Source organism: Camponotus floridanus, unplaced genomic scaffold (genome assembly GCF_003227725.1).
Source record: "Camponotus floridanus strain SB8 unplaced genomic scaffold, Cflo_v7.5 scaffold80, whole genome shotgun sequence".
NCBI lineage: Eukaryota > Metazoa > Arthropoda > Insecta > Hymenoptera > Formicidae > Camponotus > Camponotus floridanus.
Window position 1 is genome coordinate 23,177 of NW_020229850.1, and position 14,250 is coordinate 37,426.

A 14,250-nucleotide genomic window follows, 5' to 3' on the forward strand; every position below is an offset into this window, starting at 1 on the left:
TTATTATCGTATTATAAGCATGTTATAATATATACAATGCTCTATATATAATGGAACATACAATAGTGTGTAATATATATGATATAATTTTTGCAAATAATTAAAATTATCAAGTCAAAATTAGTAATTTTGCCAAAATTGCACATATTCAACTTACAGTCAGATACATAATTTTACATTTTCAAATTATTGACTGATAAAAATAATACTTTAAAATATTATAAATAGTTTAAAGTATTATAGAAGACTTTTTATATGTATGACGAAACCATTATTGGATTTTGCATCCATTATTGGATTTAATTTGCGAACTAAAGTCAGTACACAAACTTAGCCAAAAAAATTAAATTTCCTTGAAAAAGAATATATCAGATTAACAATGGCATTAATCTCTTCTACTAATTTCATGTTTTATACACAAGCACACAATTTAATATAATTTCTAAACAAATTCGATCTCTTAATTTTTTTATAAAGAAAAATTGGAATTCTATTTCACTTTTAAATATATATAATCGTCGATGTAAATTTATAATCGAAATGTACAAATATTACAGCAATTCTTTAATGTATAGAATATAATAAATATAAAACCCTCTGACAACTTTTATAAATGCAATCGATAGATGATAGGATTAACTTTGATCAATTTTATAATTTACAGATTTGTTTGTGCGACATTTCACGCATCATAAACTTGTACGTAATTATACAATGCAAAATAAGATTACTTCATTAACTTAAAAATAAAGAAGACACAGAATATAAGTCAATAGCAAATTGAAGACGAAGCTACCATATTTTTTGTATAACAATTGAATACGGTAGAAAAGCTTTAACAATAATCAGGCATTTTCCAACTATTATAAAGTTCAAATAGAAGAAGATATCTCATTTAGTGTTCATGGTCACATACTCACATGCTATCGGATGTGATGGCGTAATTGTATTTATATGTATGCGTATATGTGAACATGCAACTGCATGCAACCGTTAATCATACAAAATTATTTATCGTATAGCTTCTCGCATAGAATCTCGAGTTTTATTCGTTATAACTTTAAAAATTTGTTGTATAAGAAATATAACACACACATATATATATATATATATATATATATATATATATATATATACACACACACAACACATATAATATTACGTTTTGTTAATATACGTTTTGATGTCATATAATAACGAAAATTCATTATGCCACGATATATATATATATATATATATATATATATATATATATATATATATGATATATATATATATATATATATATATATATCGTATTATACCTACATCGTATTACATAAAATCGTATAACATAAAACTGAATTTTACATTATTAATTAAATTTGTAATTATCATTTATAACAAACAAAAATATTTTATTTTTTAATTATATTTTTTGATTTAACATTTATACAACTAAAATTACCAAAAAATTTAAACATATATATAACCTAAACATAATTTTAATAAAAATACAAATCTTAAACATAATTTAAACATATAAATATAATTAATTTAAATCAAAGCAATTAAATTTTATATTTGAAAAAAAACATACTTAATTGCGTATTTGAGAAAACAAAAAAACAAATTGCAAGATGTTTGCGTGATTTTATATATCGTAAGTTTCGCTAGTTTTCACAATCTACAAAATATTAACTAAATATGTCTCTATTTATGCCATTATCTATCATTTTGCAAACAGTTGTTGTTCTCTTATAATTATAATATGATCATTAAATATGCAAATAATATATATTTACTATTTTTGCTTTTTATGAAAAATTGGCCTTTTATGTTTTTCTGTCTTTTCTATAATATAGAAATATTAAACTTTTCCACTCTTTTAAGTATTTGATTAATAATAAAATAATTAATTTATAGTGTATTTTTTATAGTGTAAAAATCTTTCAATAATATGTATATATGACGTTTTTTATAAAGATATGTAAAATTTTAGTTGTAATAAATTTAATTTTTATTATTCTAATTCTTTAAATTTTTCAATTTTCTTTATTTTTAATGTCAATCATTGGCAGCTGATTATGCTAATATTTGACTAAACATATTATTTTATCGAATTGAAAATATAGTATTTGATTGACGTGAATAAGAATTATCATACTATGTATATACAAAAAAAAGAAATGTGTATATATAAAATCGAGTATTTGATTTAATAACATTTCTCAATGCGGACATATCTTATGATATTTTCTAATACATAAGTTAAACTATTCGTATCTGTCTTAAGCCTATGACTATAAAAATAATGCCACTGAAATATAAATTTCACAATAACGCTATTAGTTTATGGCTTGTACGATATAATGATACATTAGTATTTAGCAGCATGGAACTTTTTTGCTTAAAGTTCCTGTTTGTTTCTACGTACCTTACGATAGTAAACATTTAACATCGGATGCTGATAGTTAATCGCCGTATATCATGAACGCCGATTACAATTAGATTCGCGAACATACTTAGCCCAAGTACGAGAAGGTGAAAATTGACTGGAATAATGTTTGCGACTTGAGGTTGCTTGGTTCCCCTCTGTCATGTTTCGATAAGTTTCTTCGTCGTAGACGCAGGAAAGATTCCTTCTTCGTTTTACGGAGCCGGTTTCAAAAGTGCTCAATTGACTGCCAACGAGTATGTGAAGATCACCTTTCTCCTGCACGGCCCAATCCCAAGTTTGCGCGATAGAGCAATTGCAAACAAACGGATTTCCCATAAGATTAATCGAGAGTAAACGTGGATTCGACTCGAATACCTTTGGATTGATCGTGCGCAAATGGTTATTACTGAGGTCTATGTGTTCTAATGCGTGCAGTTGCTTCAGGGAGCTCAGATTTTCTACACCAGAGATGGTATTTCCCGAAAGATTCAATTGAGTGAGATTATTCGTCGTGGCAAATATGTTCTCATTCAAGTGCGAGATACTGCAGTTACTGAGAGCCAAAATCTCCACCTTAGACAGCTGCGTTGGAAGTAGTGAGCCTTCATCGGGCACGATCAACGGATTGCCGCTGAGTTTAAGTTCTATTATGTTTGTCGACTGATGATCACCGAAGATTTTTGGATCGAGAGGTATCTTGAGATCGCAATTGTTGAGTTCTAAGCTTTCCAAACGCGTCAGATTCGCGAATAACCCTTCCTCCAAAGTATGAAGCTCGTTCCCCGAAAGAATCAACTGCTTCAGGAAAGTCATTTGTGCGAAAGTATTATTTCCGACATGACCAAGACCGCAATAAGACATATCCAAATATTCCAAAGATGTTAACGGATTAAGAAGACTGACGAATGCATCGGACAGTGGATTATGAGAGATATCGAGCTCCTCGAGATGTTCGAACACATCGAAGGCGTCTGGTAATCTTCGAAGACTGCAGTTGCTGAGAGAGAGTTTATGAAGCTTAGGCAAATGGCGGAGAACAGCAGTTAAATCGCTAGCGAACATTGGATTACCGCTCAGATTGAGTACACGTAGTTTACTTGCGTTTGTGAAAGCTTCCTCGGAAAAGCGATCTTGTAAATTGCAATTTGACAAATCCAAAGATTGAAGGCTGTGCAAATTGTGTCCGAGCGTATCTTCGACATCCAGATGCCATAATTCATTATTGGCGAGAACTAATTGACGGAGATACAAGTTCTTCGCGAAGGCGTCACCTGGTAAATTCGTAATACCGGTGTTGCTAATATCTAGATGTTCCAAGCGCACTAACGGTGTGAGAATGTTCCTCCAATTCAATGTTTTCAATTCATTATTTGCTATTTCTAATTGTCGCAAATTTTCCAAGTGCGAAAATGCCTCCGGAGATATGTAGGTTAAATTGCATCCGTTCAACGTGAGATATTCCAAGTTCGTTAGATGATCGAAGGGACCTGGTTCTATTCTTTCCAGGGGATTGTGTGACAAATCGAGCTTCTTCAAATTCGTCGTATTGTGGAAGAAATCTGTATTGAGATGATGAATACCGCATGAATTTATATCGAGGTGCAGCAACGTGCGGCAATTCAGGAAATGTCCTTCAACCTCCTCCAAAGGATTATGTTGAAGCTCCAGTGTAATTAAACCCGGACTGTCTCTGTTAAATTAAATGTGTCATTATTGATCAAATTATTTCTGTAAAAATATGATTACTAGCGCATAATTGATATTGAATTATCTTACCGAAATGCTTCAGGATCTACACGCGTAATGGCGTTATACGAGAAATCTGCATCCAATAAATACGTTAATCCGGCGAAGGATTCGTACGTCAACTCAGTTAACTGGTTATGTGCCATCTGGAGGCGCCTTAATTTAATGGAGCTTGGAAACGGGTCGACGTTTGCGATATTATTATCATTCATGTCTAAGATATAGACATTTTGGCTAAGTTCGTTGTAGGGGATGGTCGTAAGATTGCTATCCGAGCAATCCGTCACCCAGTTGATGCGGAAGTAGTGACAATGGCAATCTACGGGACATTCTTGCTCCTGCAGGGTCTCCTCGTTCAGGGCAAACGCCGCAACAATCAAGTATACCGTAAGTAGATACAAAGCTGTTGTTTTTTTCTCCATTTTGTAATCTACATTAACTGAAAAAGATTAAAAGATTAGTCGGATTTTCATTTTTAAATATCAAAATCATTCTACATTTACACAATAGATCTATAATATTATGTAATATTATGTTTTTTATTTTTTTTAAATAATTTGATATAATATTATGTAATTTTATATAATTTGTGTTTTCTGTAATATTATTTAATATTATGTTTTTTTAATATTACAGATAAAAAAGAAAAAATAAATTATTTGATACATTACATTTAAATTGTATGATCTATATGTAACAATATAAAATATTGTTGGATTATGAATTATTATAATATATATAAATTTTGAGGGAAACTTTATCTCTTTATAAAATATATTTACTGATTCGAACATCTGAGATAAATCTGAGAGATTTCCTAGTTTTCCAACTTGACGTCTCAAACTAAATTAATGCAAATGAGTCAGTCCGGGAGTCGTAGCGAGAACCGGTAAATTGCAAATACGATCCTATTCATCGCGATGACGAATCACATTCGACTAACTTTTTACGTTGGCGGAGTACATTACAAAGAAACGCGTCGACGCCTTTGGCCGGTAGACAACTTCTCTAGCAAGTCGGAACAGGGCTTTCCGCCAGAATGGTACGTGCACGCTTGGCTGCACCGACGAAGAGAGCCACCCTTTATTCCCGTGAAACCTCCCGCCTTCGGCCACGAGCGAGTACCATTACGGACGACGTATACATTCGACGAAACTGCCAACCACCTCGTGCAATATTTCTCGTCCTCGCCTTTGGCGCCGCGATTCTTTAGTTTTCGGATGTCGTTTCCCCCTTAGGACCTCGGGCGGGAAAACGCCGCGTGTCGGGGATAAAGTCATTTGCATTCAGACCCCAGGCGAGATACTAGATGTTTTTTGCGAATGAGTGTCGCTTTTCTTTAACGATTTTGACTGGGGATTTCAGGAAGCGGATCCTACGGAATTCCTCAAGCGGAATTTATGCGACGACGGAAGCGTTCGTTAGATCAATGGATTCGAATGCGTTGAGAATTTTCCCCATTCTTGTTTTAAGAGTCTCTCTCTCTCTCTCTTTTCTCTTTCTTTTCCTCTTATGAGTATCGTATACGTTTAATTCGATATTAATTATTCGTTTGTATAATTTGAGATCGATGCGTTGTTGATAACTATATCTAACACATTGAGTCATTATTCTCATTGAAGGTGTGCTTGCCAAATCAATATTACTGTCTACATCTAAATGAGTAAAGTGGATGTCTCTGGAGAATGATATTGTGTTGACGAGAGATGATTATAGAGCATTAAAGCCGCCCTCAAATCATAAAAGCAAGAGATGGTGCAGTTAAATATAAAAAAATATGTAAAATAAATTTTACAAATTTTCATATTGTTTATGGTATAAAATATTTTATATGCATTACATATTTTATATATAATTTTATATACATTACAAGTAATTCTACTATTATATGTATAAACTCTTATAAAAATGATTCGTTTTTCTTTTATGAAGAATAATAAATGTGTGTAACGCGGAAAAAATATTTTTAAATATACGATAAAAAAGAATAACTACTTCGCTAAATCAATATATTATGATTTATTATGTCCTTTATATTTTGCTACTAGTCAACAATTGCATTTAACGAATTACTATAATAAGATTATTACTCGTATACATGCTGGGATAAAACATTAAGTTGAATTTCGTATTGTAATATTATTACATAGTGTAATCACATAATTGCAATTGTTTAACAATATTATTTTATTACAATTATTTTATTTTGAATGTTATTATTTATATTTTAGCTATATTTTTAAGATGCATTATTTTACTAGGCATTATATAATGTTAGAAATTAAGAAGTTCAATCTTTCAATATCTTACAGTATAAATTATATTATTATAATCATATACTTTTCGTTGGAAATTCACTGACACTTTTTTATTACAAAAAATTGTACAAAAGTAAATTTAATAAATTCAATAAATTTTCACGAGAGGTGTAAAAAGGTCTTTAATGATTTTAATTAAATAGAAATAAATTAAAGCAAGAGTGTTCAAATAATTATATATTTATAATCTCTGTTTTAAGGAATATTATGTTCCATAAAAATCATCTATTTCTTTTAAAAAGAGAGAATACAATTTTGTGTAATATTGTTTTTATTGACTTAAATGAAGTGGCAAAAGAGAAATTTTATATCGTTTTATATCATTTTGAGAGAGCTGAGTTTATTAAATTTTGCGCAAAGTCTTTCTATTTTGTGAGTTGTACTAGCTATTGCTTAAGAATATTTCGTAATATCATTATATAAATTGGCGGAGGTTCTATAAAGGTAATACTTGCGAAAATGGATAATTCATATATTTTAAGAAAGAATGCTGAATTGTATTATACGTGAAAACTCCATTTTGTATTTATATTATATATTCCTCAAGGAAATAGAGAAAAAAACGAGTACTGATCATAACGCTTATCACTTTTCGATAAGATCTCTTTTCATACGTAATATAAATAGTACAAGACTGTTTAATTTAGGAGTCAAACGTTAACATGTGAAAATATAAGGCATAATATGTCCATTTTACATAATTGTTTGACATGTAGAACAGTACAGGAAATATAATACGACTAAATTGTGCGTTTCCTTACGCTTATTCACGTAATGTGAAATTGGATTTATTTTACTAATATGAAGATTTATAATTATATTATATGTGCAAATATATATTATATCATTTGAATTTTGGACAGGAAGAACATTATTATAATATTAATCCTAATTATCTGTATCTTGTGAACTCATCTCATAAATTTAAAAAATTGATTCCGATTAAATGTGCATCGATCTTTTGTCTAATTATATTAATTGCTGTTGGCTGTGCAAATTTAATGAATTTAATTGAAACTTTGTTGAATTTGTAGATTCGCTTTTTCGACTTTACTGGAAAATTTCAAATTAAGTTAATTACATTATTCTAGGCAATGCTTTTCTCGTATGCAAAACTCTGATATATAACGTAAATATATAAAATTCTAATATAATTAAAAATTTTTTAAATATTAAATTGATTTTTCGTGTAAAAAATAACTATTTAACAAAATAATATTTTGCACTCATCAATAACGTATTCCATGTATATGAAATATTCGCTTAAATATATATCAAATTTTGTAATTAAAGATTTGAAATTAATATCGAGTACCCAGAAATTTTAACAAAAAATTCCTGATAATAGGGCAACTAAATATCGAGAAAAAAGATGATCACGTGAAAAATGATACATCTTTCCGAAGAAAAATTTTGATTATACATTATGAGGAAAAAATAAATCGTGATAAAATCAAGTATCGTATAATCACAAACTATGCTTATCTGGCAAACAAGATATCCGTTTCTAACATATGCGAGTCTCGTTATTCTCGCGATATCGACGTGTTATAGATCAAGGTGCTCCAATATTTCATTTTAGTCACATTCTATTTACATTTCTTCAAATTCTATAACGGTCATGAAAAACGATTCTGCTACGCAGCTGCTACAAGGTTGCACAAAGTAATTCTTTGCGTATCTCATTGTCCGTACGTCGAATGTATGACGTCTCACGTATAGTTCTAGAAAACCTACTAGAGGATACTTTTTGTTTTACAATATTGTAATTCTTGGGGATTTATATGTATAAATTTTAATACATACATTTTTTTAATTCGATTATTATTTTATTTTGGTTTATATCTATAGAAAAAAATATATGCATATTCTTATATACATAAATTAAAATAAAATAATAATCATAATTATAATATTAAATATACTTCAGATATTAAATGTGTCTATTCTGTCACCTAAAGTTACTAATAATTTTGATAATTATTCTCGTGTTATACAAATCTCTATTCGACTTAAGAAGAATAAATAATGAATAAATAAATAATTCATAGAGAATATTTACGATACAAAGAGTGCTTCTCAAAGTTTTTGCATCAGTGATACATGCACCACGTACGTACTACACTCGCGACGTAATTCTCATTCATTGCCTGCGCACTTCATCGCACTCCACAGGATGGCTATTTCATTAAAGAGCACCGAGGTCTCCGGATCTTGCCGCTCCCGCGACGCGCAACGATGTGCAACGATGAAGGCGACGAGTATGTTAGTGGGATGTAATCTGTCTCTACCGAGTCGCGAATATATGTATGGAGTTACGAGCAGATTAAATAGCAAGAGATCATAAAATATCTTCTACGTTATAAAAATTTAAAACGTCAAATAATTAAATATGAAAAACCTATGAAAATTAGAATAATTTTGATACTTCTTCAGATTTTGAATTTTTTTCACAATACACTACCTTTTCCTGAAAGTGGTTCTCTCTAAAGTATCAAGATAGAGATAAAGGAAGAGATAAGTATTTCCACATGATTTTCTTACTTTGCGTGCAATACTAATTTTTTTTTCAAATTTTTCAACGGCGTTCTAAGTGGCTTTGCGATTAAATTTTATCTTAAATTTTATTTTATCATATTGCGATAAATGACTCTTCATTATCGTATCTTGTAGCAATAGCCCATAGTGAATATAATAAGAACATATCCTTCTTTCCTTATCTTCATTAATTTTTAATTTGTTGAAAAGCAAATATAATTTGCTAATTGATTAATTTCCCACCGGTTCGACGTGCAATCGTTATAATAAGTGGGACACTTGGAAAAGTATGCGTTTTACGTACCGGAAATATTATAGACCTAGGAGACAGCACGAAGAGGCGATGATGATGATGATCGCAACGACTCGCGCGCGCACGTCAGTGGACAGAGATAAATTGAGCGGTCGGATTGTCGAGAGCCGCGGTTAAATTAAATCACATGTCCGACAGAATTCAGGGTTAAAATCTACCGAGGTGCGCTCTTGTTTCTGCACGCGACGAGCTTAAAATTTCGACCTCTATTTTTTGCGGTCCGCGTTCGATTTGGTTCACTCTTGTCTCTCTCTTCTTTTTCTCCTCTCAAAATCTGATGATGTATCTATTTTGTACTGTTTTATATTGATTTAACGCAGATTGGTATTATTAAATCAATTGTTTCTATTAGGAAATAAAAAAAAATATATTATAATTTAAAAAATATATATATATATATATATACGGATGTGTTTAAAAATATCCTTTAAACGTTACACTTTTGATGATTTTAGAAGTTGGATAATAATATACAAATATTATTTTTTTATTATAAGATTATTTATTATAATATATTTATAATATAATATTATATATAATATTATATTATTATAATATATTTATAATATTATAATATACATTATAATATAATATTATGTATTATAATATATATTATTATATATATTATTTAATATATATTATATATATATATATATATATATATATATATAAGATTTATTATAAAATAGAAAAGTATAATTGAAATTTAATAAATAATTAAAAATTGAAAATTGATGATTAAAAATGGAATTTCGTGGAAATTTAATTTCTCCATCCATCTATCGATACGTATCTATATGTATTACACAATTTTCATCAATGCTTGGGAAAATTGGAGTTATTTCGAGAGCAGAGTCCATCCGTGAGAGATACATGATTGGCGTTTAAAAGCATAATAATAGAATTTTGCAAATTAAAGTATCATTCCCTCGTAAGAAACTTTAATTGACAAATGTTTACACACACACAAACGTATTGCGATAAAGGTAGGCGCCCCTCGCGTGACCGGCCCTGTCTTCAGATTAAACGCGGTCTCTCGCTTTTCTTAACCTTCCAATTCCTCGACAGAGGTAACAAATTCCTCGATAGAGAGATCGATTCTATCGGACGAGAGGGGGATCTTACCGTGAGCGGCGATGTAGCGTTTTCGATCGAGGAACCTCACATATGACCGAGTATTATCGCGATCTGCGAGCGTTCGGAGGCTCGATAAAACGCACCCTTACTAACGACCACCGGGGGTAGAAAGCTCGGAGACACGACGAGAGTGTCAAATATGCGCTTGCGCGACGATATTAAATGCGTCTCCTTTTAAATGCGTCTTGGAATGTTCGCGGATCTTGGAGCGCTCGTTCTTGGAGTCGAGAACCTTGCACGTCGATTTAACGACTGGAGGAAATTCACGCGATACGAACGTTATAAATGATACACCTCCGTGTATAAAAACGTGTATCTCTCGAGTAAAATATTTCTCTTCGTATCGACAAAGATGGAACAGAGTTTATAAAACGCTTCACGCTGTGTTGTGATTAAAGGTCTCGTATGTTATGCTCCGGATTTACCGTTGGACACGTAATTCGTTGAGTGTATCCGAAAATTGATTAATAATTAGACTATTATCTTTTAAGAATGTTCTAGAAAACGATACGATCTTGTATCATTAATATCTCTGATTTCCAATTACGATAAATAGTGTTGCAATATGATAATTATTCTGCTCAGGTAGGTATTTGCGCAATTGCTGGCAATTTACTCGTTATTTTGTAATTCACACATGCTGCGTCTCGTCATCTCTAACAAGAGACGGAATGCATCCTTATGTCGTTCGTACTTACGTTTTCTCACGTTCACCTTTGACAGGAAATCACGACCAATGCAAGATAATCGAACGTCGCGTTGAATGTTCGTAAAAACACGTTCACGATTGAAACAGCTGATTGATTAATACCGGCCACACATGAATAGATCGACATAGGAGAAGGGGAAAGACACGCGCATGCTCGTATCGTTTCTGCGAAGTACGCGCTGCTCGCAGATGACGCTGGAAGGCAAGGTTCAAAATTAAAGCGCATCTCTCGACGCATAAGAATGGATTAAATAATTGTGGCATAAACGATAGAGAAAAAAAACTGGCTTGTTATATCCTCTTCAATTATCTCATGTCGTGTCTGGTTAATAACGATTATATGAAACGAGATGATTTGTCATCGTCGATAATTTTCTCTTTTTTTTTGAAGAATCGATATGATTGTATTCGATTTAAAAAATCTTATTTTATGCAGAATTATTTATGAGCGGAAATGCAAGCGAGATAAGTAATAGTTTTGAATAGGAATAATGAAATTATATTTTCTATCTGGATAAGTATGCATCTTTTTTTAAGTGATTATTATATATTGAAATATAATCACGATTTAAGAGAAAGATTTATTAATACCTTTTGTGCAGAATAATAATTGCGCAATGAGTTTTGTAGATCGTCACGATTTGAAGGTCCGTGTTTCACTAGCGTCGCCAGTGAATCTGCAGTTATTCCCCTTGATTATTTAACGAGTTTTACGAGTTACAGCGTCACTTCGCACTCAGATATATTCTTGTATCCGTTCTTCAACTGGCCGGCAGGAGATAAAAATGCGAAATTTATGGAGGCTGTTTCATGAAACCATTTAAGAGTTTCTAACAAAAACGTCTCTCGGTCTATCGTCGCTATGCGACGAAACAAACGATGATGATTTTCGAGCTTCTTCAAAGATTACAGCTCCAAAATGCTCCAAAACATCCGTATTGCAATCCTAACGTTTGCATAAGGTATATTTGAACAGATGAAAACTAGGTAAACTAAAGAGATTAATTTGAAGATTAATTTCCCACAAGCCATACATGTTACAAAGATATATTTACACATCCTCATATTAAAAAAATTCTGCTGTTACGATTATTTCTGACGAGTCCAGAAACATTTACCATCTCTTAGATTAAACTATGGACTAAGCATCACATAAATAAAAAGCGTGCATATTATAACCGAGATATAATGAGCGTGAATCGAGTTAGCAAAATATTCTGCTACCTCGGCAAATAAATCGCTGCTTCAGTCGATTGTCATGATAAAACGATGTATTATGAAAACGAAGAATGCGAACTTTCATGTCTAATTCTATCGAAGGATTCTTGATATATATCTCATATAATAATCTAATTTGAAAAAAAATTCAACGGTTAATCGCGTGTACTTTACATGTCGTAGAATTCACTGCAATATTTTTCATAATGCTAATAAAATTAAACTTTCATTATTTGTAAATGTCCACTTGCACATTAAATATTTCGCTAAAAGAGAAAAAAAGAAATTCGGAAATCAAATCTTTAAAAGCCGATCAAATTTATCTAAAGCATTATGCGTATGTTTCTAATAGTATCGTTTCTCGCATGATTACTAATGGGTACATTTTATACAAGAGATCCTGATGCTTTTTTAAGCTCCGATTGCTGTTCGCGCTGGTGAGCGTTTGCATATGCATTTGCATCCCCATAGAGTCGTCGCTACTGCACATATGTATTCAGATTCGAAGAGGACAATGGGAAATCGATATGGGTCGGATATGATACGTGTCACTCTCCTTGTCTGTGCACAAGTTGTTTGTTCATGCAGTCGGTGCGTGATTGAACGATGCTCCGTTCAGTTTCGAAGAATTGCATTCGTCAGAATCGACGATCGAGGAGGTCAGGGTTGATATAAAATAGTATATATGTATTACGAAACCCTGGGAATCTCGGAATCCCGTTATGTTGACGGAAAAGGGGTAGGGAAGAATCAACGATCTGCCAACCCCACTCGTATCAGCGGCGTAACGAATGAGGAGAGCATCGATTAACTTTGCGATTGACATTAGCTTTCCCGATAGCGCGCCGTTGAATTATCGTCTCGGATTAATTTTTCCCTTTCTGATCCGCGTACGAAGAGCGTGCCGTGGATTTATTTTTTTTCCCTCTTGTTCGAACGCTTAACGAGAGAATCAACGTAGCAACGGCAGGATTCACATTTAATGGAACGTAACGTCGAGTATTCTGAATCAACCGGTCGAAAATGTACGTCTAGGAGATTAATGAGAGTGGATTCTCGGTAAATCGATAAATTGTGTAAATACATGTGCTGTAAATATCAAAAGATATAGTGATAGAGAGAAAGAGAGAAAGAGGGGAGGAGGAAGAGAGAGAGAGAAAGAAAGAAAGAAAGCGTAAAAATTATTTATACAAGTAAATTATATTAGAATCATACATCTATAAAAATCTTGATTATCATTTCCTATTCTTTTCTTCGTCCCTCAACGCTTATGCTTTGTTACGGTTTGAATAACTATCCATCAATTTGAATTTTTCATTAGTACACAATGCATGTATTTGCTGAATAAAAGATATATTTTTAATATCTGCAAGTAAGAATTATTTATACAGTTTGATATACTCATGTGTGTGGAATTAATGAAAAAATTTGAAAAGTTTTTTTCATGCCTCGAGGAGAATATTTAAATATTTAGACATGATACACATATACACGTCGTTATAAATGTACAACAATAATGCTACTTTATACTTGGCGATATTGTACAGACACATTTTTCACGTATGCATATCATTTTGTTCTCATTTTATCGTGTTTATTCACGATGCGCCATACGCATCAAGGCTTAGAACCGTCTAGCAGGTGATCTCTATTTATGCATCCACTTTAATATCAATTTATGTGTCGTTACTCTGGTATTTCATATAATTATAAAACTTATATTCTTTTTAAACAGATACTTTTTTACTTTTTTACGTATGCACATATTTATCAACTATTTGCATAAGTAATAAATTATAAAATATATTGCACTATTTGTTATTTTATTAAATATTTATTTATGCGAAATAAC

The 14,250-nt window shown here is 31.5% G+C and overlaps 1 protein-coding gene across 8 annotated transcripts; it reads right to left on the minus strand.

Moving 5' to 3' along the window:
* Positions 1-2,044: 2,044 nt before the first annotated feature.
* On the minus strand, positions 2,045-11,869 carry LOC105257565 (leucine-rich repeat-containing G-protein coupled receptor 5). Of its 8 annotated transcripts, XM_011268271.3 has the most exons (4): positions 11,772-11,869; positions 11,170-11,375; positions 4,196-4,604; positions 2,468-4,109 (listed from the first exon to the last, which is right to left on the minus strand). In XM_011268271.3, the coding sequence occupies exons 3-4, from the start codon at positions 4,585-4,587 to the stop codon at positions 2,468-2,470; spliced, it is 2,034 nt and encodes a 677-aa protein (XP_011266573.1). In that variant the 5' UTR covers positions 4,588-4,604; positions 11,170-11,375; positions 11,772-11,869. The 8 variants fall into 8 exon arrangements, with proteins under 8 accessions (XP_011266571.1, XP_011266573.1, XP_025270242.1 ...); XM_011268269.3 differs by lacking the exons at positions 11,170-11,375; positions 11,772-11,869 and adding an exon at positions 8,600-8,727 and having other exon boundaries at positions 2,045-4,109; XM_025414457.1 differs by lacking the exon at positions 11,170-11,375 and having other exon boundaries at positions 11,772-11,840.
* Positions 11,870-14,250: the final 2,381 nt, after the last annotated feature.